This window comes from Semicossyphus pulcher, unplaced genomic scaffold (genome assembly GCF_022749685.1).
Source record: "Semicossyphus pulcher isolate SPU_LCO1_2020_fin unplaced genomic scaffold, fSemPul1.0.p SCAF_12, whole genome shotgun sequence".
In the NCBI taxonomy this organism is placed as follows: Eukaryota; Metazoa; Chordata; class Actinopteri; order Labriformes; family Labridae; genus Semicossyphus; species Semicossyphus pulcher.
The window spans coordinates 30,342,686-30,370,049 of NW_027211626.1; the positions used below are offsets into that span (position 1 = coordinate 30,342,686).

The following is a 27,364-nucleotide window of genomic DNA, read 5'->3' on the forward strand; positions in this document are numbered from 1 at the left end:
TGGTTTGGACGGAGGGGTTAATGATTAAATTAATTTGGAAAGGAATAGCAGGATGTGTTCTCTAAAGTTCCTGGCGATATTGGCCGGATGTTTGCTGATAATGGAGTCTTATGGAAAAGAGGCAAAAATATGAATCATATTATGGCAAAAATACAAGATGTGGTAAATGCGATTGAAGAATGGTCATCTTCATGGGGAGTCAAGTTCTCAGTACAAAAAAACAAAAGCAGTCACTTTTACAAGAAGAGAAATGTTGATGCACAGATAAAGATGTATGGACAACAGAACAAGAGAAAGTTTTTAGATTTCTGGGTGTTTGGTTTGGTTTGGTTTGATAAGATCAGTGATTGATTATGGGTGCATTGCTTATGGTACAGCTGCAATATCCTCTTTAAAGAAGCTGAAACTGATACAGGCTCAAGCGTTAAGATTGTGTTGTGGTGCTTTGAGGTCAACACCTGTGTCTGCTCTTCAGGTTGAGATGGGAGAAATGCTGTTGTATTTAAGATGCAAACAATTAACTATGCAATACTGGACAAATTTACAAGGGCATTCTGAAGGCAGGCATCCAACAAGAAAGGTACTTCTTCAATGCTGGGAGAGTGAAAGGGCCAAACAGGAGAGTTTTGCATGGAGTAGTAATAAAGGAGCAAGAGACATGACACTGAGCCAGAAAAGATTCAGCCAGACAGTACTCCTACCAGTAACACCACCCAGGTTGTATCCCCCAGCTATAGTTGACTTTTACATTCTGAATAAAAAGAAGATTCATAAAGATATTGGAAATATTGCAGTCAGATCAGTGGCAAACATTATATCAAACACATGTGCCAGTATCCACCGATGAATCCAAAGATCCTACTACACGAAGAACAAGTTATGCACTTAGTATCCCATTTTTACAAGTTTCAGTTAAGAGAAGAACTGTGGCTATCACAACAGCATTGCAGTGAATAGAGCAGGCAAAGGTTACAAAGGTCATTTTATGCTCAGATTCATGTTCAGCTTTAATGTCATTACAGTCACACAGTAGACAGGATATTGTTCATGAAATATATGAAACTCTATACAAATTAAAAGATATGAATAAATTGGTTACATTTATGTGGATACCAGCACACAGAGGAAAAAAGGGAAATGAACCAGTAGAAGGGAACACAGGTAGACACCTTTATAATTTACAACAAAAAAGGGGGTACAGTGAGGGTAGCTAAAAAGTGCACAAAGGAGGAAAACATCTTAACAAGGCTCAGGTCATACAAGACTCAACAAAACATTGCATCTGATAAATAAACACCCCACAGGATTATGTCAGCTGTGTCATTTAGAAGAATCAGTGGAACGTGTTATTTTGCAATGCCAAAAGTACTTTAGAGAAAGACACAAATTAAAGGCAGACATCAGTAAGCTTGGAGAAGAAGAGCTTACTTTAAAAAATGTATTTGAAATTGGGTTTATTGGTTTATTGTGCTATTTGAGAGAAACTTGGCCATAAGATTTGCTTTTATGTTGCCTGTAATGTACAGGTCTTATTTCTAAGCTGTCATAGAGGTGTTAATTCAATGATATTTCAGCATCAAGGTCATAATTGGTGGTGGGGCTGTTCTAAGCTGCATTATATTCAGAGGTGTTTCTAATACTGTGCCCCCCTCATGTATGTAAATAGGGAGGACATGAAATTAGAGACACATCTGAATATGAATAAGGTCAGTACAACACCACCTTTAACTATGGCCTCAGTAATAAGCATAATTGAATTTACACATTTCCGACTCTCGACTGCGATTTTCAGGTGTTCAAATGCTGGTACACACTCCAATACAGTAGGTGGCGGTAATGCATTTAAAAGCTGAGCGCCACCCGCGATTAAAAAAAAAAAGAGGAAGAAGACGACTATGTTTTTGTTTCTGGCGGAAACATCAGCATTAGGGTGTGTTTGTAATCGCTTGACTAAAGTTTCGGAGTGAGCTGAATGTGTTTCTAAGATCTAGCCTGAGGTAATACCGACTATGTTATGCCCCGTTATTCTTTTAGTTTTCACTCTCCGATTATACATTCTCTTTAAACTGTTACTTTACAGTTAGCCGTAGCATTAGCCGTTTGCATTTAGCTCTGAACAAACAGAAACTCTTAAGTACTCTTCTTTAACGGTTTATAATTATGTAACAAACTGATCGAAGGGTTAATTAACTTATCGGTGATATGAAGAAAGAATAGAAAGTTTGTATATCACAGTTGTATAGCGGCTGACATAATTCAGTTTCAGACAGATTAGCTTAGGCTAAGCTAAACTTTGTTTCATTCTGATTTGAAATTGACTGTGCCAAGAATCAGGATCGTATTAAACTGCCTATGCTAACACTCAGTGTTGTTATAACCTGCCAGCTGCTTACAGTCAGTGTTCTATTATCCTGCGAAATGCTAGCATTATGTGTTGTATAAACCTGTTAACCGCTTACACTCAGTGTTATTAACCTGCTAACAGCCAGTATTGTATTAACCTGCTAAGTGCTAACAGTCAGTATTGCATTAACCTGCTAAGTGCTAACAGTCAGTGTTGTATATCCTCACACGTAAGTGTTGTGTTATCCTGCAAACCGCTGTCTGCTAACACCCAGTGTTGTGTTTACCTGCTGTTGGTAACAGCTGATAGTCAGTGTTGTTGTAATGTTTTGTATTTAACAGCAATGTTTTGTGACAGATGTACTACTATCGATATGAGAACGCGGAGGTCAGCTGCTGCTACAAATATCTGATGTTCAGCTACAACATCATCTTCTGGGTAAATTAACTGCTTACACACCTGTTTACCAGCCCACCTGTTAACATGTTATTTGTGACTGTGAAAGAGCCGTGTTTATCTAAAAGCCCCGAAAGAAAGCCGTTTCCTGTCTGAAAGTTAACAGGAAGTACGTCAGTGACATCCTGTGTGGTTGAGGGAGCAATCTTTCACAATCTGTGTTCCTGTGAAATGTCATGAGTCACAGTTCTTTTCACATTCAGATTCACATCTAAACAAGTTCAGTTTTTCAGAAAACTTTTGAACTTAGACTATTATTCTAGAATGCATATTAACCAATCTTACATTTTGAGTTGGACGGACTGCGAAAGAAATGCTGGTTCTGACTAAACATTGGTCTGTATCTGTTATTGGATCTGATCAATTGCTGGTTTTGGGCGGTTATTGGATCTGACTGTCTTGCTTTGTCTTTATGTGTTTGTGTTGTAGCTGGCTGGAGTTGCCTTCATTGCAGTTGGTTTCTGGGCATGGAGTGAAAAGGTGAATAAACACAGTCTGTCTTAAACTATCAAATCAACCATAAAGTGATACACCTGTTCTTATTCCTTATCTCATTTAGAACAAAAGCTTGTTAGTAGTAATTTTTATTTTTATTTTACACTCTATATCACACTTTATAACATTCATTATTATATCATTTTGATACATTAAACTTAGGAATGGACTGATTGCAGTTTACCTGTCCTCAACTGGTCTGTTGTGGTTTACAGGGAGTCCTGTTGGATCTTACCCAAGTGACCCGGCTTCATGGTTTTGACCCAGTCTGGTTGGTCCTGGCAGTAGGCGGAATCACCTTCATCCTGGGCTTTGCTGGCTGTGTGGGAGCTCTGAGAGAAAACATCTGTCTTCTGAAGTTTGTATGTCAAGAATATCTGTCTTATAATGTTTTACATGGAAACATCTGTCTGCTAATATCTCTACATTAAAAAACTCTGTCCCCTTAAGTTTATACATCTAAAAACATCTGTTATATGACATTGTCCATTAAAAATATCTGTCTGCTAAAATCCGTTCGTTAAAAATGTCTTTCTGCTAAAGTTTGAACTTAAGACACGACCATCTTCTAACGTTTGCAGATTCAAAACATTCTTTAAAAAGTTTATAGTCTAAAACTTAATTGTGCCATAGTTAGGATGGTAATAATATGCATCTGCTCAAGGTTTATCGTTAAGATATGTATAAAATCCAGGTGGCGGTAGCTCACCTTGTGGAGTGCTTACCACTCAGACTGAGTACTTACAACAGGGCCCTTTGTAGCATGTCATACCCCTTTATCTCTTCACCTTTCTCTCAAACTTGTTCCTATTTAACAAAGGCACAATTGCCCCCAAACATTAAGGATTTTAATATAAAGCCATCTGCTTTTCTGTTTGTATGATAACACATTTAACCTTTAAGGTCACAGGGGGTTGAGTACTTATGCAAGGTACTGTATTATCTGCACAGCATCCTCTTTACAGTTGGCTAAAAGTTTTGTAATGTAAGTTTGTAATATACATTTTTTTTGTATGTAATTTGGTTTGCGTGTTGTTAAATTCAGTTTTCAGGTGTGATTGGCTTCATCTTCATCCTGGAGTTGACAGCTGCAGTCCTGGCAGTGGTTTTTCAGAGTCAGGTCAGAGAGTGGATCAACGACTTCTTCCTGGCAAACATCAAAGCGTACAGAGACGACATTGACCTGCAGAACCTCATTGATTCTCTACAGAAGATGGTAACTCATCTCTGTTTTTTTGTGATGCCCAAAGTTTCTTGTTCCTGTTTATTTAAATCTTTAAGTATCTTGTTCTTTTAACAGAACCACTGCTGTGGAGCTCAGGAGCCTGACGACTGGAATCGGAATGTTTATTTCAGCTGTAATGGAACTCATCGCAGCAGAGAGAAGTGTGGAGTTCCTTTTTCCTGCTGCATCGCTGATCCTGCTGTGAGTCACTGATGAATAATAATCAATACAAACCATTGGTTATCCTGGTTAGATAACAATATAATCAGTCTGAAAGTAACTGAGTTGATGTTTCTGTTATCATTGATGGATGTATCTTAATGCGTTTAATTGTGTTGGGTTCAGGTGTTAAAAGTTTGATTGTTTCAGGACTCGGTGGTGAACACTCAGTGTGGCTACGATGTAAGAAGCAAACCAAAGGTGAGATTTCATTTAAAGAACCGCTTCAGCATGTTGGTCTAGGTCTGTCAGGTCCAGGTGAGACCTCATCTGATCAAGCAGTCTTGTATCTGTAACAAATGAAGTAAAATGTGAGGGATAATGTACAGTAAGCAGGTCATTATAGCCAGAAGAAACAGACAGGGTGATGAAGGGTGCGAGCTGTACATTATCCTGCTTATTACACAGCTTTTTGCTAAAGAAATAAATAATTTGACACATAAATATGTTTAAATATAATTTTTATTTATTTTGCTTAAAAATATTTTTTTAGATTCAATGTACTTAACTGTAATAACAATGGTAAATTGGTTGTTCTTAAAATCAGCCGACTTGTTACAGTCCACATTTAACTGAACACTTTCATTGATGGTAAGGTAAACAAGGTGAACAGAACTGAATGCATGAATCCTTCGTAGCCTTGTAGCTTTAAAATTCTGTTAACATTTTCATTTTTGTATAGATGCCTGTTTTATCTTCTCTTTTAAGTTCCTTTGCTTGCCACAATAAATGGTCTGATGTGAAATGCACTGGACTTCATCCTTTGGATTGTTAGGAGTAGACATAGTCCTTCCAAGTCTGTGTTCAGAAATTTGTCCCTATTAACCAACTTTTATACAGAAATAACTGACCCTAGAATGCTGTAATTGAATTGAGTATTCAACAAAACTGGGAAAAGAATAAAACATTAAAGAGATTTATAAAAGACAGTAACATTCTTACATTGACATCACAGGAATCTGAATCAGGAATTGAAGGAGTGAAGATGTCCAGAAGTTAATTGTGGCCTTGCAGTCTGAAACATCTCAGTATTACATCAATATCCAGTATTAAATATTGATATCGCTGATGTTCAAACAAGAAGTTGATCATGTGTTCAAATAGGTTCTTGAGTTTTAACAGTAACATGTTCCACCAGAACATGTTCTTTAATGTTCTTTGATGTTCCTGCACAGAGGGAGTGGAGTGAAGACATCTACATTAAAGGTTGTATTGCTGCGTTGGAGGATTGGTTACCTGGAAATCTCTACACAGTAGCCATTGTCTTCATTGTCATCTCTCTGCTGCAGGTAAAATACATACTGGAACAGTATGGGTATTGCAACAGTAGGAACAATGTGCTATAACTTTAATCCAACAGTACCAAGTGTAAGCTGGGCGATAAAATCATCTTTATTTGGTGTCGTTATAACAATATGACCATAATTATAATAAAATTGGATATTACTAGATATGGACAGATCTAACAGTCACATAGCAGTGTTGACTAAGGGGAAAATAAGAGATGGTGAAATTAACCGTTGCAATCATCCAATGATGACGGAACTTTTGAAAAAAAGTGTCATATGACATCAATTATATAGATGTTAGTGTCAGCTTGCCAAGCAGACCCCTTACAGGACATCTTATATCCTCTAAAGAACCCCAAGGGAGACATCTTCTAACCTGAAACCGCAAAGAGTTGGTTTTTTTTTGTTTTTTTCTCACGCTTAAAGGTTTAACCGTTTCGGTAGTTGACTTATGCCACTGATTTGAAATTTAATTACAAAATATTTTGCCTTAAAAAATGACCAGGTTCATTATCAGGATACTCTTTAAACTGTCAGTGTTATCAAATGATATTTATCGATTAATATCAGGTATACGAGATAGAAAAGATACATGATCTTTTTTTGCCATTTTGCCTAGCCTTTCCATATGTGGTATTACTTAAATTCTACAGTACCTAGTATATACTGTAAGCTTATCTAATGTTTCTGTTTACTTGTTTATCTATGAGCAGATGGTGGGGATCTACCTGGCCAGGACTCTGATCTCGGACATCTTGAAGGTAAAGTTCAGTTACTGAAGCTCCACCTGCAGGGGCGAGGCCTCCATCAGGTGTTACTGGACCAAGCTTACTCCGTCAGATGTGCCTTCTCCTTCCTTTTTGTCTTATTCTTCTTCTATAGCAGCTCTGCCATATCAACCTTCACTTCATGTCGTCAGGATAGTCTTCTGATGATGTCATTGCTATGGTTGCTAAAAGGATGGTGGAACCTCCACAGTCCTGACAGAGGACACGTTGTCCTTTCTTCCTGGACGTTTAGTTGATGTTTTGGAGTTTATTTGTTTGTCTGTTTTGTCTGTGAGAGTTTCATCATCTAACAGACATGAAGCTGCTCAGCACCAGACTGCCTTCACTTTCTCTGCAGTTTAAAGATGAACTGTCTCAGTCCTCTCTGTGAATGTTAATTGAACCATTTTGACCTTTGACCTGATTGGCTGTTTACCACTCAGTGCCTCCAACATCACTATCCTCATCATCTTCATCAGGTTGTACTCAGGTCTTGTTACTATCTGAACATTATGTGAATGATCGATCTACTTATTACTTTTTCATACAGCAAAACATGATGAAGTCATGAAAACGTCAGCTTTCTTTTTGTCAAAAACTGTGAAAAATGACAGAAAGTTAGCCAAGGGAAGAAGAGTTTGAGTACCCAAGCATTTTCTGATTGATGATTTCTGTATTGTCTTCATCATCTGCTTGTTTCTGTGATTTAAAACGAGAAGGGTAATGAGAGATTGGTAAGTCAGTGATGTCACCCATATGTGTTTCACCACAGGTGAAGTTTAGCTATATGTTTAAGGCAGACATAAACATCAACCTGATCTGTATACATAATAATTTCATAGCTTAATTCAGATCGATCAGATCCGTGTAAAAACAACAAAACAACCAAAAACTGATCAATAATCGTCCAAACATTTGTGGCTTGTTTTTAAAAAAACATTTCAATAATCAATAATGTTCATTTATGTTCTTGGTTTAACAAACACACATTTTTTTTATGATTGTACGTTTTAAACGCTCACATTAATATTGTTATTGACCAGGTGTAATTTCAGCGTCTTAAAGAAACAAAGCAGCTCATTGACTCTTTTTTGTATTTTTGTTGTTTTATTTTAGAAACACCACATAATAAAACAAACTACAAGCAGCTTTCATTGAAAGTGAATTAAATCAGAAACAACAGAAGAGAAAACAAACTGAAGTTGAAATCAGTTTATTCAAATGGCAGACTGTTCCTTTATAACATTTCAGGCCATGTGATCGCCTGTATGATTGGTTAAAAACAAACTTTGACACTGGATTCATGTTTGTTGGAATTTTTTGTAAGAATAAAGATTTTGAGGCGTTTAAGATGATATGAAAAAACAGAATTTTGTACCAATGTCCTGCTTAAGCAGATTTCTTTCTTTCTGTTCAGTTGTTTATGATTTCATGTGTTTAGAAGACTTATTCTGGAGGGATTCTGTTGTTTTTATAAAAGTGATTTTTATGCCTTCTTGTATTTCACAAAATTAAAAATTAAATTAGGTTTTGACTTTTTTTTTTACAATTACAACCCCATAAACCTTCATTTTAACAGTACACTATAAAAAACAAGCTATAGGATCTACTCAGTAAAACTGAGGTAACAATTTGCACTTCATTTGACTGAGTAAATTTTACCCTATGTTTTGAGTGAAGAGTACCTACATTTAACACAACAACAACATGATACACTAGAATAAATTAGGTAACTTCTTCTTCTCAACATTTCTCATTACATTACACAAATAATTACTTATAAACTTATTAAAAAAAATTAGTACTATTAACTCATAAAACAGAGAACTTTTCCAGCTCACATCTACGGGCAATTTAGAGTCACCAATGAATCTAGCAAGCATGTCTTTAGACTGTGGGAGGAAGCCGGAGTATCTGGAGGGAACCTACGCATGCACGGGGAGAACATGCAAACTCGAGCCCACTTCGTCGGTACCGGGATTCCAACCAGGAACCTTCTAGTTGTGAGGCGACAGCGCTAACCATTGCACCACCGTGCAGCATTTTGGGAATTCAAGCTGCTCAAACAAAAATAAATTATAATCAACAACATTAGCCTGCTCGTGTTAATTCACTTACTAATATTGAGGAAAGTCAGCCAGTGTAACTGCTAAGAGAGGGCTACAGATTTAAATTTCTTGTCATATACAAACACGCCAACTACAAATCGTCTGGTGTATCTAATAAAAATATAAACACTTTCATTCATTCTATGATACACAGCAAAACAGGAATCTTAGCTTTAACCCCGATTAATCCAACCCTGCCTGCAGCCAAGAACAAACTTTGACGCATGCACACTTTGCAGTAGCCCGATATCTTTGGGTAGATTTTCTTTCTTTATTTTGGGTCGCAATTGTTACTGTTGAAATTTAGGTAATGCAGGTAAACTTTACTCATTTCAATTTATTTCACTTGCTGACTTATATACTTTTAGTATACTTTACATAATTTGCATGGATTTGATTTACTACCCTCAAAAATCTTTTTTTACAGTGTATTAATATTGATTGATTAACACACGATCATCACAGACTGGATACCACCTTACCATAGCATTTTTGGGATAAAAGGTTGGATATTTGACCTCTGTTGATTTTTTATTTATTTTTACAAATATTGATTCCCAGATATACAACACATTCTTCAACTGGAATACCTTTAAATTCTGTGGTATGAATACTGCCATCTTTGAGCACTAAGACTTCATTTCTTACCCTGATAACCTAGAGAACACATTAAGACAGTTTTGAATTTTTTTAAAACCTGCTTTTCATCTTTTAAAAAGATAGCCATATTATCAGCTAATTGACAACAATCAATTTCTTTTTCTAAGACTGCAATGCCTTGAAATGGTTCATTATGTAGGCTATATGTAAAGCCATTGTTTGCAATTGCATGACTAAAAGACAGAAAATGGAGCCTCTGGATCTCCCTGTTTTCTACCTCGGGAGATGCTATTCACCATGAACGTTTAACTGAGCTATTACAGTCCTTATATAAGGTTTGTATTACTCTTTTAATGTGTCAAAAAAAGTCAAAGGCTTTTTACATGTCTATGATTGAAATGTAACTGTTGTCCGTTATGTAGTCCTTATAGTCAATCAGATCAAAGATCGATTGGATATTGTTACGTATATGTCTTTCTTGCATAAAACCAGACTGACAGTCATCAATAATCGCGTCTAAACATAGTTTTAATCTTTGTCTGAGTGAATAATTTTGCATCATTATTAATTAAAGTTATAGGCCTCAAATGATCAGGCAGTAATAGGTCCTTATTGGGTTTCGGTATCAAGGTAATTAAACCTTGGCACAACGATGACGGAAGCTTGCAAGCTTCTATAGCCTCCTTAAAAACATAGAACATAAATTCACAGATATGATCTTGAAATATTTATGAAATTCTCCAGTCAGGTCATCATTACCCGGGGATTTATCTTATTTGTCTTTCAATTTTTTAGTATTCTTGGTAAGATGATCAAGGGACAAAGGTTGATCACAAATGTCTCTATCAGTATTGCTAATATTTCATGTTTTAATTTTTATAGAAGAATGACTTAATGACTAATTACTTAAATAATAATAATAATAATAATAGTGTTTGCCATATATAAATAAATAAACTATTTTATGATCAGTAAAAATTGATGGTTCTATTATTGTTTGTTTTACTTGGTCCATTCAATCATTCCATATCAGCCAGAAGTCAATTCTGGAGCTCTTACTCAAATATTTGTTGTTCCAACTGAACTGGATTTGGTGCATTTTTTTTTTTTTTTCTATGTGGATAACAGTCTTTGTGGGGTCACTGATACAATCCCAGTCAATACCTCAAGGTATTAATTTAGCTTTCATAAAGGTATTCAGTAAGACACAATGTCAATGTTTGTGTGATGACGGTGAGTGTCCGCCCGGCGGCGCTGCAGCTCCTCAAAGCAGCTAATGTGCGAAACCTGACCTACCTACCCCGAGTCCCCCTCACAGACTGTATGCTCAGCCGTCCCCCAGTCCCCCCCCCCCTCCCCCCCCTCCGGGGGAAGCGCGCGTTGCCAGAGCAGGCGGAGTCGGAAACGCGCAGCAGCGTCGGTCCGTCGTGTCTGCGGCTCCGCGGATTCCTTCGTCTCTGTCTCAGCTGTCGGATTCTCCAGAAACGGCTTCTCTTTCCAGTCCGCAGGGAACCGTCCGGTCTTCGGCCTCACGGAAGGACGGATACGGCGGGCAGCGCGGCGGGGACAGCTCGGCTCGATTCTTTCTCTAACTGCTGCGGTGGAAAAACCCGTACGGAGGCCCACAGTGTGCGCTCAGCCTCCTGCAGGCCTCCGGCCCGGATTCCCGCTTTTCTCCCGGAAAATGGACGGATTCACCGGCAGCCTAGGTGAGTTCCAGCTACAGCTGGCTCCGTAAAGATAAGCCGGTCACCTGTCCGTGCAACGGCGGGACGGGGAGAGCCACACGCGCCTCTGACGGCATTACACGTGTCACTGCTGTATTTATCTAAATAGGTCTGCACCGCCCCTGCGGCGGATGCAGGGCCACAAAACCAACAGCTCCTGCTGAAGGGAATGAGACTCTTCAAGAGTCCTGGACCCTCTCCCTCCCAAAAACAGTAAAGTTTTTCTTTCTGCATCTGTTGGAGAAGAGCATGAGCTTCAGAGGGAAAGTCCACAATGATCTAGGGGACAGGAGGCGGGCTGTATGTGTATGTGTTACAGTGCTTGGTGTGAGTTTCAGGAAGTAGTCTGAGCCATTAGTTGCAATATGTCTTACAGGGGGCAGGGGTACTTTTGAACCTAAGATCAAATATCTGGATATATAGGTATATATTCATATCTCTGTATCTCAAGTATTCCCATAGAGTCATGGTATAGGAATATGGAAAGTTTCTGGTTCTCTCTAAGTCTTAACTTAACTTTGTGGTTTGAACTGGGAATTTTTCTGGACTGCACTTGAAGGATTTCTAGTCTGACCTGGGATGCGAATCTCTGCTCTTAAATGGAAGGTTTTCTGATTTGAAGCGGGACGGTTTTTGGTCTTACAAACTATGTCTGTGAAGTAATTAGCTGGTAAATTAGCTATCTAACCATCATATTTCCCACAGAATGATATTCCATTGGTGGTGGTTGCTAGCCAAAATTGTTTACCAATCAGACTTTAAAAAATTCCTGTAACAGACTTGCCTAATTAGCAGGTATCCCATACCTGCTAATTAGTAATATATCTTTAAAAAATACTACAATTTCACTTATCCAAAAAAAGGAGCACATGTTGTCTTGATCAGAGAAATCGACTATGGGGGTCAAAACTGTATTTGTACCCAGCTTTCAACATGGTTATTTTTGATGTCAGTTTGAGGAGTTTACTATGGGGCATAATGGGGATTGAAAGTGGCCACTTTAGAAATGGCAGTTTTTGACACTTCTGTGTTGAGCCCCAGAGGTTGCCACTTGATTGAGATCCAGTGTTTCTGCCTCAATTTACGTGGCAGTATAATGAGATGCAGTGTTTTGCCTTACTGTCATAATTGACTGCGTAGTGAGATCCAATGTTTCTCTTACCATGACAGTGTTTTTAGATCTTCTGTCTCTGCTTCATTTTATATGACTATATATATTGACATCTAGTGTGTCCAACTCTCTATAATTGGCTGTATATTCAGATCCAGTTTCTGTTTCACTATTGATGAGAGTCTTGAGATCCAGTGTTTAAATCCCCTCTATTTTATAACAATATTGAGCTCTAATGTTTGTATCAGTATATGACAGTATATTGAGATACAGTGTTTCTATTTCAATATCGATGACATATTTCACATCCAGTGATTCTGTCTCACTAAAGATGACAGAATATAGAGATCAGTTGTTTTTGTCGATGACAGAATATTGATATCCATTTTTCTGCCTCACTTAAAAGGACAGTTTATCCATGCAATGGTTCTGCCTCCTATAGTTGACAGGATATTGAGATTGAGTGTTTTTGTCACTATAGATGACAGTATGTCCGGAGCAAGTGTTTCAGATGTCAACGATCGTCTTTCTGCTCTGGAGCTTCGAGTTCAGCAGCAGGAAGATGAACTGACGGTGATGAAAGCTGCTCTTGCTGACGTCCTTCGCCGTCTTGCTGCCTCAGAAGTCTCTGCTTCCTCCTCCTCCAAGAAACAACATGGAGGGAAAGGTAATGTTTTTAGTTCTTTGTACTAGATCCCTCCTAACTGTTTTAGGATACTAGCTCTGTCCTTGCAGTTTTTGCTCCAAAGCAAAAGCATCTTTCATCACAGCAGATCAGCATGTGTTGCTCTTGTTCCACAGTTTTAACATAAGATTCAAAGAAGGTTTGAGAAGCTTAGGATTTGTGTTAATATAAATAGATAAGGCTGCACAATTATTCGATTATTAATCCCGATCACGATTATGGCTTCCCATGGTTAAATAAACTTGATTGACAGTGATACTGACTATAAAAATGCGTGCTCCACCCATAGAAAACTCTGCTGTGTATCAAATCAAGGGCCCCCTAAACTAACAGCCACTCTCCCATGGGGCAATCAAGAGGTTTTGGCTTCACTTTTGGTGGAGCTGGCATGTCATGTCATGAGTGCCTACCATGCAGCAGAAGTTTAAACTGGAAGAGTAAACTACAGAGACTGATCGGGAGAAACAAAAGTCAAATGTCTGGTACAGATGACAAAGATCTGGTCTCCCCAAAACAACTCAACAGTTTTTTGGAGGTATTTCTGGTTAAGGGCAAGTGATGTTGAACAAGAAAAAATAATATAAAAAGAGTGCATGAAACCTGTGTCTGCGCCCTAAAGCAACGCAGCTAACTAGTTCAACCACCTGAAAAACGCCTCAGAGTGCCATATGAAGAGTGTATCAAAGCCAAGAGGAATAACGCCAGACATCATTAGACATCCATAACATTGACACTGTACAGCGTGACACCCTATCCATCCAACTCCCTAAGACAGACTGGCCAAATGGAATGTGAATGCACTGTTAATTTCAAATACATGTGTCCTTGAAATACTGAGGGTATTGAAGGCTTCAGGAAATTGCTGAACACACTGGACAAAAGATATGCCATTCTGTCATGTAATTATTTTTCTAAAGTGGCATTATCTGCGCTGTATGCAAAAATATCATGCAAAAATGGAGAGGGAGAAGATGCACCAATAATCGTGATTAATAACCTTGATCTCAATATTGATCAAAATCATTATGATTATCATTTGGCCGTTGTGCAGCCTGACCCATGGATGTATTGTACAAACTGTATTCCAAAATCAAAGATGGCATCCTCTCATTTTATTTCTTAATGAGAGCATTTGTAAAAAAGTTCTCTACCTTGTGCCCTCTGTGTATCCTACTTGAAATGCTCACAAGTGATTCTTCTGCTCAGACTTTAAACTGTGACTTTATAAACTTCAAAGTATATTTAAGGATTTACATATATAATACGCATCAAATCTGAATCCATTTAAAACTTCATAATATCAAGTGTCATCAGTGAGCTTAACCCGTTTCTAATTGGTTGTGTTTAGTGTTTTAATAGTCAGGTTTAGTTTTGAACTGGATGTGTTTGAGTTAGTTAACTGGTTAGTGTTAACAGCATCCTGCTGCCCCCTAGGTGGTGCTGCAATGCGTGAAGCCTACTCAATGTCCTGTATCGCTAATGGAGGAAATTCTGGACGAAAGAGAGACTCCACCTCCGTCACCAGGAAGGAGACAGTGTCATCCGCCGCCAAGAGGTTAAACATTTCTCTGTAAATCTATGTCTGCTCTTCGTCTCATTTTCTGTTAATGGTCATTGATTTTTCTCTACACTCCCTAATTTCAGCCTCGAGAATGCCGGCAGACCAGATCTGATAGATGTAACTGATAAAATCATGACACTGCTGCTTGTTGTGACTCAGTTTATGATCTAAACCAGGGCTAGTGGTGCAACGGAACATAGTTGATTTGTGACCATGATTCGGCACACATGTGAACTGATTGACGCTGATGAAAAGAGTTGTGAACACCTCTAATCAAAGATTTTGGAAAACAGAAAAACACTTGAATAGCGGCTGCTGCAACACTGGGTAGTGAGGTTAGTGTTAGGTTGGATATTCAACAGACACCACTCCTGTCCAACCTAGAGCTAACTGCACTGTAATGCTACCCGGCATGTGGCAGCGTTTGTAGGTGTGCACAGCATTTCACAAAGAAATGTTGTTAATAGTTGTACCAAGGCGCTTCAACCGTGTCTGCATTTACTTTGGAAGAACAGCTGGTGGTTGCGTGTAATTACATTCTGTATCTTAACATTAGTAACCTCATCTCACAGCCTGCTGTGTTGATGTAAACTTACCCATATTACACAAACTGTCAACCTATGCAAAAATACACATCCGCTAAATGAACGGTGGGCATATGTTTGTAATGATTATGTACTAAGTTGGGGGAACGATAGATAAGTACAATTTTTCATAGATAATTGAACAGATGCAGTAGCAATGTGCAGTTTTCTCATCCGTTGCACCCTTTACCGGGACAGAATACAGAACTCTGTCAGCAGCCTGAGATTAGTTAAATGACTGCAGTCAATTTTGTAGAATGAAGTAGTGGAATTATTAAATGTTCCACATGTGGAGGGAAAATAGTAGAAGCTCTATACAATTTGTAGAATCAGTAGACATACAGTAGCAACAGTAGAATCAGTGTGTTCTGGCCTCACACACTCCTGGTTTTGTCCACAGTGGAGCAGACAGGAAGGAGGAGGTCAGCAGCCAGCGGTCTCAGATGGATTTTGGTGGTTTGAATCAATGCAGTAAACATTGTAGTATCAGTAGAGAAAAGTAGAATCAATAGATGTAGAATAAAACCAGTAGAAAAGTAGAATCTGTAGTTTGTGGTGTCATATGGTCCTGGTTTTGTCCACAGTGGAACAGACAAGAAGAAGGACAACAGCAGCCAGCGGTCTCAGATGGAGGAGATCCAGGAACGTGAGGAGCCTCCTCGCCTAAAGAACTCATCCCCCTCTCCCCCCTCCCCCCACCCTCCCCAGACCCCTCAGACTCCCCAGACCCCGGTGACCCCCCAACCGCAGAGAACGGCCCAGTTGGCTGACACCAGTAAAGGCCACACCCCTCCCAAAAGGTTCCACTTTGTAATCTGTTGGCTGGCTCTAACCTCACTTCTTGCTGACGCTGCTCTGACATTTCTCTGCCTTTGGTTACTAACCCCGCCCCTAAGGACCCATAGTCCTCCCCTGTTCTGCCAACACCTGATGACCTGACCAGGTCAAGTACAGGTGTGGGTAGATGGAAAAAAACCTAGCAGGACTATGGGTCCTCAGTAGCAGGCCTTAATGACCTCAGGAACATTATGGAGTCTCCTGGAACCTCTGGGGAACCCAGAGTCTTCTGACACCTTCTGGAGTGTCCTCAGATGTCCCAGAGATCAAGTAGTCTCAATGAAATCCTAGAGTCTTCTCAGGACATCTGAAATCAAGATAATGCTCAGGCCTCCTTTCTCCTTGGGCCTCATGGAGATTATTGGGTCTCCCTTGGGCCTCCTGGAGATCCAGGGGTCTGCTAATACTTCCTGGAGATCTGGGCATCTCCTCAGGCCTCCTGGAGGTCCGGGAGACTCCTCGGCCGAAGTTGTTCAAAATATTCAATCTGGATCAGAATGATCTGGATTTGGAAATCCCTTTTTTTCTTGGATCAGCTAATCCATCTTACTTTTGTCCTGGTTTTTCAAAACTGGAGTAGAACAACCTGATCCATACACAGACTTTTTAAGTTTACCATATCTGCATTACCAGTGCTCTAAATGGGACTACATACCATACATTTGTCCACAGGAGCCGCCAAAATCCACACAGAATTTGAAAGTTGCTTTACATTTAACATTAGATGCAAAATACTGAAATCAACCATGAATCCACCCCTCTGCTAGGATCCAGATAATCCTGATTTTTTTGGACCCGAATCTTAATCAAACAACACAAGCTGTATGTTTTATCCAGATAAAAAAAAAACTGGATTACCTGATCTAATCAGATTTTAGAATACCTCTTTTCTTTTGAGCAACCCCTTCTCAGGAGTCTCCTGCTCAGACCTGGCTATGTGGGTTTTTTACAAACTCAACTCCCAGTGAATTCTTTATGAATCTGCTCCTCTAAGCCTCTCTTTCCTAACTGGACCTTGCTGACCTTGAGATCACAAAGTCCCCAGGAGCCCCGGCCCCTTTACTATTTTTTTCCAATAGAAAACTCAGGCTTGACTGCAAGTGATTTCTAAAAAACTACAAATATTTTCTCCTCCCAGTTTCACCTAAGGAACCCATTCCCCATTCCTCTTCTTTTTTTCTTTTTCGTCTTCCTTCTCCTCAAGCAGGTCTCCTGCAGCCTGGGGCTCGAGTTTCTAACGTATTCCAGCTCACTAATCTCTTCCTGCATTTTGTCTTTAACTTGCTGTATTTTGTGTCTTTGGAGGAAGAAAATAAGTCATTGAGTTTTTTAAGCCTCATAATCTGAATCTGCAGCATGTCAGACACTTAAACACTGACACAAGTCTCTGTTTATTAACCATCAATCAATAATATAAGACCAATCAATAATGTTACTCCAAAACACTCATCAGATATCCAGTCAGAAATGATTTAATTGATCTGGAGATGAATGACTTCTTGATGAATTCTTCTTCTTCTTCCTCCTCATTATTATAACCATTCTCATATTGTTACAGCACTGTTGAGATATGGACTGTGTGTGTCTGTGTGTGTGTGTCTTCAGGGGACCAAGTGTGAAGAGGTCCACAGGAATGGAGCGCTCTCAAAGCAGCACCTGGGACTCTTCAGAGGAAAACAGGAACAAACTGGTGAAAGCTGCTTCCACCTCTAAATTACTTACCAAAATGGTCAAGAATGCTGACAGGTAATTAATTACATACTACCACATACAGTATATTTACTATATGCACACATCTTAATATACCAAATACATGTACAATATACATATATACACACATACAGTACATACAGCACACTGTATATTTTATACTGGTTGTATGTAAACAAATATGCTGCGTTCACAATAGTAGTTTTTTTTACTTTAAAACTGCACTTTCAAACATAAACAATCTCAGTACGCACAAATGTTTTAACAAAGTTTCAGAAATAAGCACTTATATCTCTAATGAGTGAATATTACCTGAAATACATCTATTGTGAGCTGATTTATCTCTTTTGATTATGTATAGTAAAGAACTCATACTGGATGTTACATCTCCAAGAAAGTGTTATCAGAAGACATATCTCAAATGAGCTGATATGGGAGTATGTATCTCTAATGGGCTGATAACTTATATCACCAATGAGCTGATATTGGATGTTGTTTGGTGTTGAGCCTATATTGGATGGTTTATCTCCAATGAGCTGATATCAGATGATATACAGTCCCCTCCAAAACTATTGGAGCAGCGAGGCCCATTCCTTTATTTTTGCTGTACACTGAAAACATTTAGGTTTGACATCAAAAGATGAATATGAGACAAGAGATCAGCATTTCAGCTTTTATTTCCAGCTATTTACATCTAGATCTGTTAAAAAAACTTAAAAGATAGCACCTTTTGTTTGAACCCACCCATTGTTCAAGTGAGCACAATTATTGGAACATTTGATTAACAGGTGTTTTTCATTGCACAGGTGTGTCCTATCACACTGATTATTCAAACAATGAATAGCACTGAATGTTTACTCTCAGTTACAGCCTGTACAGACTGCATTTATAGTTAAAAAGGTGTAACCAATATGAAGCCCAGAGAGCTGTCTATGGGAGAAAAGCAAGCAATTTTGAAGCTGAGAGATGGAAAATCAGTCAAAGCCATTGCACAAACATTGGCCATAGCCAGTACAACCATGTGGACTGTCCTGAAGAAGAAAGAATCCACTGGTTTACGGAGCAAAAGACGTCGAACCAGTAGACCAAGGAAAACATCAGCAGTTGATGACAGAAACATTGTGAGGGCTATAAAGAAAAACCTTAAAACAACTGTCAGTGACATCACCAACAACCACTAGAGGGCAGGAGTAAAAGTATCACAATCCACCGTGCGTAGAAGACTTCGGGAACAAAAGCACAGAGGCTACACCAGAAGATGCAAACCACTCATTAGCAACAAGAATAGGAAGGCCAGATTGGAATTTGCCAAAAAGTACAGACAAGGCTCACAACTTCTGGGGCAAAGTTTTATGGACTGATGAGACAAAGATGAACCTTTACCAAAGAGATGGAAAGGCTGCTGTGTGGAGACAGAAAGGATCTGCTCATGATTCCAAACACACAAGCTCATCTGTGAAACACGGTGGAGGTCATGTCATGGCTTGGGCTTGCATGGCTTCTTCTGGGACAGGCTCATTGATCTTCATTGATGATGTAACACATGATGGCAGCAGCAAAATGAACTCAGAAGTCTACAGAAACATTTTGTCTGCCAATTTTAAGAGATGCAACCAAACTGATCAGGAGATCCTTCATCATGCAGCAAGACAACGACCCAAAACACACTGCCAAAACAACCAAGGAGTTCATCAGGGCAAAGAAGTGGAAGGTTTTAGACTGGCCAAGTCAATCTCCAGACTTAAACCCTATTGAACATGCATTTTACCTGCTAAAGGAGAAACCCCCCAAAACAAACAACAACTGAAAGAGGCTGCGGGGAAAGCCTGGAAAACCATCACAAAAGAAGAACGCAAAAGTTTGGTGATGTCAATGGGTCGCAGGCTTGCCAGCAAAGGATTTGCAACTAAATATGAATTATTATTCACTTCTATACTAGTCTATTTTAATTCTGTTCCTATACTTTTGCTCATCTATAAATTTGGTGTTCCGTTACAAATGATGCTATCTTCTAAGTTTTTTTAACAGATCTAGATGTAAATAGCTGGAAATAAAAGCTGAAATGCTGATCTCTTGTCTCATATTCATCTTTTGATGTCAAACCTAAATGTTTTCAGTGTACAGCAAAAATAAAGGAATTGGCCTTGCTGTTCCAATAGTTTTGGAGGGGACTGTATATGTAATGAGCTGGTGATGGATGGTGTATCTCTAAGTAACAGATAGATGATTGGTCGAAAATGACCAGATATTGCATGACATATCTCTGAGCAGATATTTTGTAATAGATGTATAATAAGCAGATAACGAATGATGCATCTATAATGAGCTGATATGGGATGATATATTTCGTAGCTGTATCCAATGGTATAGCTCTACTGAGCAGATAGATAATAGATCTCTAATGATCAGATATTGCATGACATGTCTCTTATGATATCAGATGATGTGTAGTAGTGAGCGGGTATTGAAAGATTCACCTAATGATCTGATACTGAAAGCAATGAGCTCATTTCGAATGATAAATTGTAAAGAGCAGATATTGGATATATATATTGTTCTTATGAGCAGATATCTGTGGCTGTATCTCTATAGAGCTGATATCGATTGTATCATGATAGATCAGATTTGGGATGATTGATCACTGAACCCTCCAATCAATATACACTTTATCATTTAAAGTTTAAATAGCAAACACTCACCACACTCGCCTGCTCTTTGATCTTTTACTGTAGGAAACAATCAAAATGATTATGAATTCATAAACAAGTATATTACAGTTCAGTGTAAATTGGTAACCATATTTTTTCTGTTTTGATGTTTTTTTTGTGTTATATGCCCTTATTAAGGTCAGTCATCACTTTGAGTTACACTGACCTGTCTTAAGGTTTTATACTGATAAACTGATCTTTGTTTTCTTTTGTCCTCTTTCAGACACAAAGACCTGGTGGTTAGTCAAGGTAAATCCCCTTCATGCTTGTTAAAGTTTGGATTCCTAGTTTTTAAAAAGTAATTTAGTCTCCACTGTCATGACTCAGAGGCTCTGATGATGATGATGATGATGATGATGATGATGATGATGATGATGATGATGATGATGATGATGATGATGATATCATGGTGGCTCAGAGATCTGCCCAATGAAGCAAGATCAGTGTGAAAATCACCATGGTAACTAGGGCAAATCACCGTGGTAATATAAGTTGCAGGGCTTACGAGCAGGTTAATGTCAGAGGACGATGATATGCAGATATCCATTAAAAAAAAGCTTATTATTTGAAAAGGTATTTCTAGTCTATCTGCAGATTCTTATTTTGTTTAAGTTCTGTGATTATGTAGTTTATGTTGCACCATGTTGAGTTTACCTACATGACATTGGATTTCATTTTAAGTACTTTTATGGGTGACGATGTTTGTAATGAACAAGTATTTTTGTTGATCAGTGAACTCAGAATGAATAGAGTCAGTTAATTTTCAGCCTCATGAAAGCAGTTATGATCACTGATGTTGGACTTATTTTGAAAACTCTCGGCCGTCTAAGTGATAGCTCCATTCCATCAATGTGGCTTCTATGATTTACTGCAGAGAAGCCATGGAAACGTTTGCCACACAACTAGCCTTTTAATAAGGAAACCAACCATTAATGTACGCCTTTACTTTACTTCCAAGCATAAGTCACAAAACGTGCAAATCCAAATCCAGAACATATAATTAGATAAAAGAAGGTAAAAAAGACATTTTCTTTTATTCCCTTTTCACACTTAAGTAAGGTAAGGTGTATGAAGGAAATAATCTTAAGAATCAGAATCAGCTTTATTGGCCAAGTATGTGGGCACATACAAGGAATTTGTTTGTTTTCTTTGCTCTCGATGAACAGACACACATCAGGTTAGACAAGGTAACAGACACTTAGACACTAAAAACTGAATCTGAAGCTACTATATACAGACCTATGGATCCAAATATATTTTACAAATGATTAATATATATATAGATATATATATACATTATTTAAAGAAAGTACAACAACACTTATAGACAGGTGTGTCTATAAGTGCTGTGTGTTAAGACAGGTATGTGTTAAGAACGTGTGTTTTATTATAGGCTGCTGAATACTTTGTTAATGCTTGATATCTAGTTTTCAGCATTTCCAACGATCATTTCTGGATATTTAGAAGTGTTGTCGAAGTGAAGAATTAATATAGACAAATGGTAACTACATCAGAGAGGCTTCACACCTCACCATTATGTTTAGAATAAGACCTGTTGACGTTAAATGCGCTGTAGTAATGTTGGTTCCCTACGTTACCTTACACCATAATGTTAAACACATCTGTTATTATCCAGCTCATGAAAAAGCCACATTCATACTGTATCCGGTGATTTTAATGTTAAATCATAAATATTAACAAATAATATTAAACATTTTTGTGTAATTACAGAATTGCCCTTTTAGATGAATTGTCTTTATATCCCTCAACTCCATCAGAAGGGTTTGTTCTTAAGAACACAGTTCTCCTTTATCCTCTTTTTGACCATCGACTTTTTTGGACTGCTAATATTATTCATGCACAATACAAGCTTATTAAAGCGATAATAGAGTTAACTCTGACTAGACAGCTACATTTCGTTAGTGGAACATCCAAAAAGTAAAGTAAAGGTCTGCATTAATTCAAGTGCTTTTCAAGTAAGCGCAGCTGTCAATGTGATAGAATTCCCCCACCCCCCGGACTCGATGCTCCTCCTTGTTAGTATTGTTGCTGTTGTGGTATCTGTTTCGTTTTTTGTTTGTTTGTTTGGTGTTTTGTTTGTATTGTTGTTGTTAGTGGTTATGTAGTGTTTTTTTAATCTTTATTTTTATTGCTGTTGTTTGTGTTTGTGTTTGTTTTTGTTGTTGAGTGATGATGTCTTTGTCTCAAACCAGCTAAAATGTCAACACGAGAGAAAAACAGCCAAGCTGGTAAGTCCTGATATGTTGTCAGAGCGAGCTAGCTGGCTAACAACAGGCTAACAACAGGCTAACAACAGGCTACAAGCAGCTGAATGAGTACCTCCTGTTTCTGCTCTGAACCAATCACATCTCTCTGTCTCTCTCTGCTCTACATCGTCAGCCTCGCTCACTCAACTGCTCTCGCTCTCCTTCAGACTGTTCAGGTGATGTCACACCTGACTGTGGCTCCTCCCCCTGCTCTCCTTTACCTCCGTTTAATGTGGAACAGGTTCTACGTGAAATTGTATTAAGCTACGAGATCAGACAAATTCTTAAAGGAGCACTGAATGATACAAACAGAAGCCCTGCCCATCACCTAAATGTAAATCACGTAATTGGATGCTGCTTTCACTGTCACTGTCATACTGATTGGCAGGTAATTGAACATTAACTCAATCTGAGATATTCATGTCTAGCTGTGATTCTAAGGAGGTAAACAAAGACAGGGCAGGTGTTTCCGTCTGATCTGCTTCAACTGCTTCACCTGCTTAATCTGCACGTCATCAATGCTGCCTCACCTGCCCCTCCTCTGCTCCTCACCCGTCTCTACCCTGTCTCTCCCCTCTCCCTCGCTAGCCCTTTACTTTTCCTTTATCTGTCCATAACCCCTCCCTCAACCCTCCAATAACCTATCCCTCCATGTCCATCACCGTTCTCTTACCTGTCTGTCTGAAGTTTTTTTTATATTTATGGATCCATGCTTTGTTTTAATGAACCTTTTGAGGTCTTGTCCTGTTTCATATAATCAGAAGCTGTTTCAGGCTGAGACTTTTAAAGTTAGCCGTTTTCACAAACTTCACATGTTAGACCCGTTACTTATTCACATTTTGTGTTACTTTATTAAAACAAAGAATATCCGTCTTAGATGGATATCTGAAGAGGTCCTGGTTTCAGAGCTCCTGTTTAAAGTGACTGCTAACAATTGATTTTTAGCATGTCACTATTGGCATGTAAATACATTTTCCACATTGAATCGTTCTCTATTAAGATGTTTTAATCTCCGTCTGTTTGTGTGCTGTTTCAGAGGGAAACCACATAAAGATGTTCATGCGTGGTCGTCCGATCACCATGTTCATCCCTTCAGATGTAGAGAACTACGACGATGTTCGGACCGAACTTCCCTCAGAGAGACTCAAGCTGGAATGGGTGTATCCTTCATCCTGTACATAGGGGCCGTAATCACAGGACACAGTTACTTTGAATTGTAAAAGTACTTGTAGTATTGATCATCATTGCATGTGCAACCCCCTTTTAATACAACAAAATGCTTTATGGCGTTTTATGTTCAGAGAAAACATTTATTTGAGAAATAAGGCCGCTTCATTAGCTCTGGAGAATGAAACATACATGCATACTTACATCTTGAAAAGATATTGATTGACTGTAATTAGCCAAAGTGATAATTGATCAGGAAAATTATATCTTACAGTCATAATATGGGTAAAATCTATATGTGGAGTTTCAATTCCTCAGAGAGAGAATTTGATAAATTTCATTTGTTTCATCTGGATGTCTGTGGAACATTACAATGTCATATAATCACATAGTACAAGGCTGACACACGACACATTGTGGTTCTTTTGTATTGTACGTAGCATTGTTGCTGTAGATCAAGATGTAAATTCGGTAGAGGAGACTGAGGTCAACAGATCTTGAAAGCCGAGTGTCATCTGCATATAACAATAAAACACTGTTTATACATGAAGAGTCACAATATAAAGACTGAAAAGTAGTGGATCCTCAGTATACTCTCATTATATCTTCAAAATATCTTAGTCATACAATAGATCCTCAGCAGTGGAGCCTGCAGAGAAAATCATTATAACCAACACATCTTTATGATAAACTCAGTAGACCTTCAATAGACATTAAATACATTCTCTGTCATCTGTGAGATCTCAATAAACCCTGTCTAGATCTCCTGTCAGGTTTTAACAGCATATCTCTAGTAGTTGTATGTCCCCAATAAATAAGTGTTATGCAGTAGATCTTTGTAGATCCTCTCATCAGATACCCAATAGATCTTTAAGTTTTTTCAATGGGTTTTCCAGATGTATTCGAGGTTCTTCCTTGACTCCCTACAGTTATGGTTACCGTGGCAGAGACTGCAGAGCGAACGTCTACCTCCTTCCAACCGGAGAGATTGTTTACTTCATTGCATCCGTTGTAGCTCTGTTTAACTATGAAGAACGAACTCAGAGACATTACCTCGGGCACACAGACTGTGTCAAGTGGTGAGAAAACGCATAAAAACAAAATCAACTGCTCTCCTATTGGCTAGTTTATGATTACATGTCTCTGACATCATATCTTTCTCTCTCTTTGTCAGTCTGGCCATCCATCCTGATAAGATCCGGATCGCTACAGGACAGATTGCAGGAGTGGACAAAGATGGTCGGGTGAGGACAACACAATTTCTCTCTGTAGATGTTTTTTCAACAAAATTTAAATAAAAAATGACTTCAAAAAACAAGAACAGTGACAACACATTCTCATTTTTCTGTATGTATCTTATTTATTTTATACACACACACACACACACACACACTTTATACAGCTATGAAATTATACTTTTCCTTGTCCGTGCTTTCAGGCGCTGCAGCCCCATGTTCGTATCTGGGACAGCGTCAGTCTATCGACACTGCAGGTTGTTGGTTTGGGAACATTCGAGCGAGGTGTCGGCTCTCTGGCTTTCTCCAAAGCTGTAAGTATCACCAAGGTGCATCTTTTGAGCTGTAGTCTACATACACCACACTGCTCTGACTTTTATACTGACTTCTATACTATTCTTTTGTACATCAACAGTTTATATTCCTCTTATGAACATTTTTATGTCCTCTCATCACTGAAAAACATGCAGGAATATTATTTGTGTAATAAAGTTCATGTCCTAATCTCTGTCTCACATCATGGCCTCATTTCTTTCTCACATCATGTTCCCATCTACGCCTGTCATCATGTCCTCATCTCGGTCTCACATCACATCCTTTTCTCTATCTCACATCATGTTGCAAATCTCTGTCTCTCTCTCAGGACTCTGGTCAGCACCTGAGTGTTATTGACGACTGTAATGATCACATGCTGACAGTTTGGGATTGGCAGAAGAAGTCAAAGATTGCCGAGATCAAGGTGATCACTCTGCGTACAAAACAATAAAACATGATATTGTGTCATTATATTTTATGTTAAGTTATGTCATGTTATGGTATCAAGTGTTATGTTATATTATTCAATATTATTGTATTTATTTATTATCATATAATGTGTTATTTTTATCTTATATATAATATATTATATCATGTTTGGTAATTTAATATAATTTTATATTACGTCATGTCGTGCGTTTTACTAGCTGTGTCTTACCGGATCTTACTAGTCCTTGACTGGTGTCTGACTGAGTGAATTGGTGTGTTTCAGACCACTAATGAGGTTGTCCTGGCAGTGGAGTTCCACCCCACCGACCCGAACACCATCGTCACCTGTGGAAAGTCCCACATCTTCTTTTGGACCTGGACCGGGACTTCACTGGCTCGTAAACAGGGGATCTTTGGGGTGAAGAGAAGTTTTTCTTTTAATTCATTTTTATTAATGAATAGAATGAATACACTCTTTCTGCGTCTGTCTCAGCCTTTTAATCTATCAGAGAAACACAACTATACTATTTGGTACAGAAAAAAAAACTTCACACTGGTAAAGTACAGAAATCACTGTTTTTATTTGAAAAGTTCAGATAATATTGATTATTGTGGAGAGTTAAGGAGTTTCATCAGCATTTTCTCTCTGATATTTCTGGTCATTTTATAAAGGAAAACAAATGTTCACTGATGATTTGCATGAACAATCACAATTTCAACTTACATCTGGAGTTCATAAAGAGCCTCTCTGGTGTCAAATTTAAGTTGACCTTATGTAATGTTGGGGGAAGTAACAGTCTAAAAACACTCACACACACACACACACACACACACACACACACACACACTTTACACAGTCACCGTCTGTTCACACAGTCTGTTTTGTCTTAGTAAAAGAATCTAAACTGAAGGATTAAATCAACATTAAGATGATTGAGGTTTGGTGGAGGACAGACTGAAATCAAGTGAATTTAAGGAATTTGATCTGCAACGAACAGGAAGCTCCACCCAGCTGAACACAAAGGACAAACCTTCAGACCGTTTTACACTAAGATCATTCTGATTGCAGCTGCAGTTCAGGGGTGAAAATATGTCAAAAAACTATATCATTTAACATCAGAGAGACTTTGTTGTGAGACAATATTTTATATTGTGCTTTTCTGCTGTTAAGCCCCAGCTCAAGATTTGCTCAAGAAGTGTCAAAGCTTCACAATCAACAAAATGTCTATGTCTTTACCACAGGCTTTGTGAGGAACCAGACAGGAGAAACCAAAACTAGAAGTTACAGTTTATCATTACATAACCTGAATAATCAATCAATCAATCACATTTTTTTGTATAGCGCCAAATCACAACCAAAGTTATCTCAAGACACTTTACAAAAAGAGCATTCTAGACTGTACTCTGTGTTATGTTATTTAGAGAGAGAGCCAACATGAATCACCACGAGCAGCACTAATCGGCTCAAACATAATGCAAGCCAAGTTCACCATAACAAGTTTGAAACAAATTTTATAAAATGCAT

The 27,364-nt window shown here is 38.4% G+C and overlaps 2 protein-coding genes across 3 annotated transcripts in view; both read left to right on the forward strand.

Annotated features, from left to right (window-relative positions):
* The first annotated feature begins 1,887 nt into the window (after positions 1-1,887).
* Positions 1,888-8,317, forward strand: tspan14 (tetraspanin 14). Its single transcript, XM_069659073.1, has 9 exons — positions 1,888-1,997; positions 2,702-2,782; positions 3,230-3,280; positions 3,511-3,657; positions 4,341-4,511; positions 4,596-4,721; positions 4,890-4,940; positions 5,915-6,028; positions 6,742-8,317. The coding sequence occupies exons 2-9, from the start codon at positions 2,702-2,704 to the stop codon at positions 6,805-6,807; spliced, it is 807 nt and encodes a 268-aa protein (XP_069515174.1). The 5' UTR covers positions 1,888-1,997; the 3' UTR covers positions 6,808-8,317.
* Positions 8,318-10,929: 2,612 nt separating this feature from the next.
* Positions 10,930-27,364, forward strand: part of LOC138588162 (echinoderm microtubule-associated protein-like 4) — a 30,728-nt gene continuing 14,293 nt past the window's right edge. The window contains exons 1-13 of one of the 2 annotated variants that reach the window (XM_069658065.1): positions 10,930-11,212; positions 12,823-13,008; positions 14,461-14,581; positions 15,756-15,971; positions 17,614-17,754; positions 20,650-20,675; positions 22,640-22,675; positions 23,730-23,853; positions 24,790-24,939; positions 25,035-25,104; positions 25,299-25,409; positions 25,739-25,834; positions 26,123-26,257. In XM_069658065.1, coding sequence (XP_069514166.1) covers positions 11,188-11,212; positions 12,823-13,008; positions 14,461-14,581; positions 15,756-15,971; positions 17,614-17,754; positions 20,650-20,675; positions 22,640-22,675; positions 23,730-23,853; positions 24,790-24,939; positions 25,035-25,104; positions 25,299-25,409; positions 25,739-25,834; positions 26,123-26,257 — 1,437 coding nt within the window. In that variant the 5' untranslated portion in view covers positions 10,930-11,187. The remainder of the gene's footprint in view (positions 11,213-12,822; positions 13,009-14,460; positions 14,582-15,755; positions 15,972-17,613; positions 17,755-20,649; positions 20,676-22,639; positions 22,676-23,729; positions 23,854-24,789; positions 24,940-25,034; positions 25,105-25,298; positions 25,410-25,738; positions 25,835-26,122; positions 26,258-27,364) is intronic. The other variant, XM_069658066.1, reaches the window with a different exon arrangement.

What these genes read in the sequence shown, in the direction of transcription:
- tspan14 (XM_069659073.1), top strand. Translation starts at nt 2,702, where the DNA reads ATGTACTACTATCGATATGAGAACGCGGAGGTCAGCTGCTGCTACAAA. An exon ending in GCTACAACATCATCTTCTGG is followed by an intron (nt 2,783 to 3,229) that starts GTAAATTAACTG and finishes TTTGTGTTGTAG; the next exon opens with CTGGCTGGAGTTGCCTTCAT. An exon ending in TTGTCATCTCTCTGCTGCAG is followed by an intron (nt 6,029 to 6,741) that starts GTAAAATACATA and finishes ATCTATGAGCAG; the next exon opens with ATGGTGGGGATCTACCTGGC.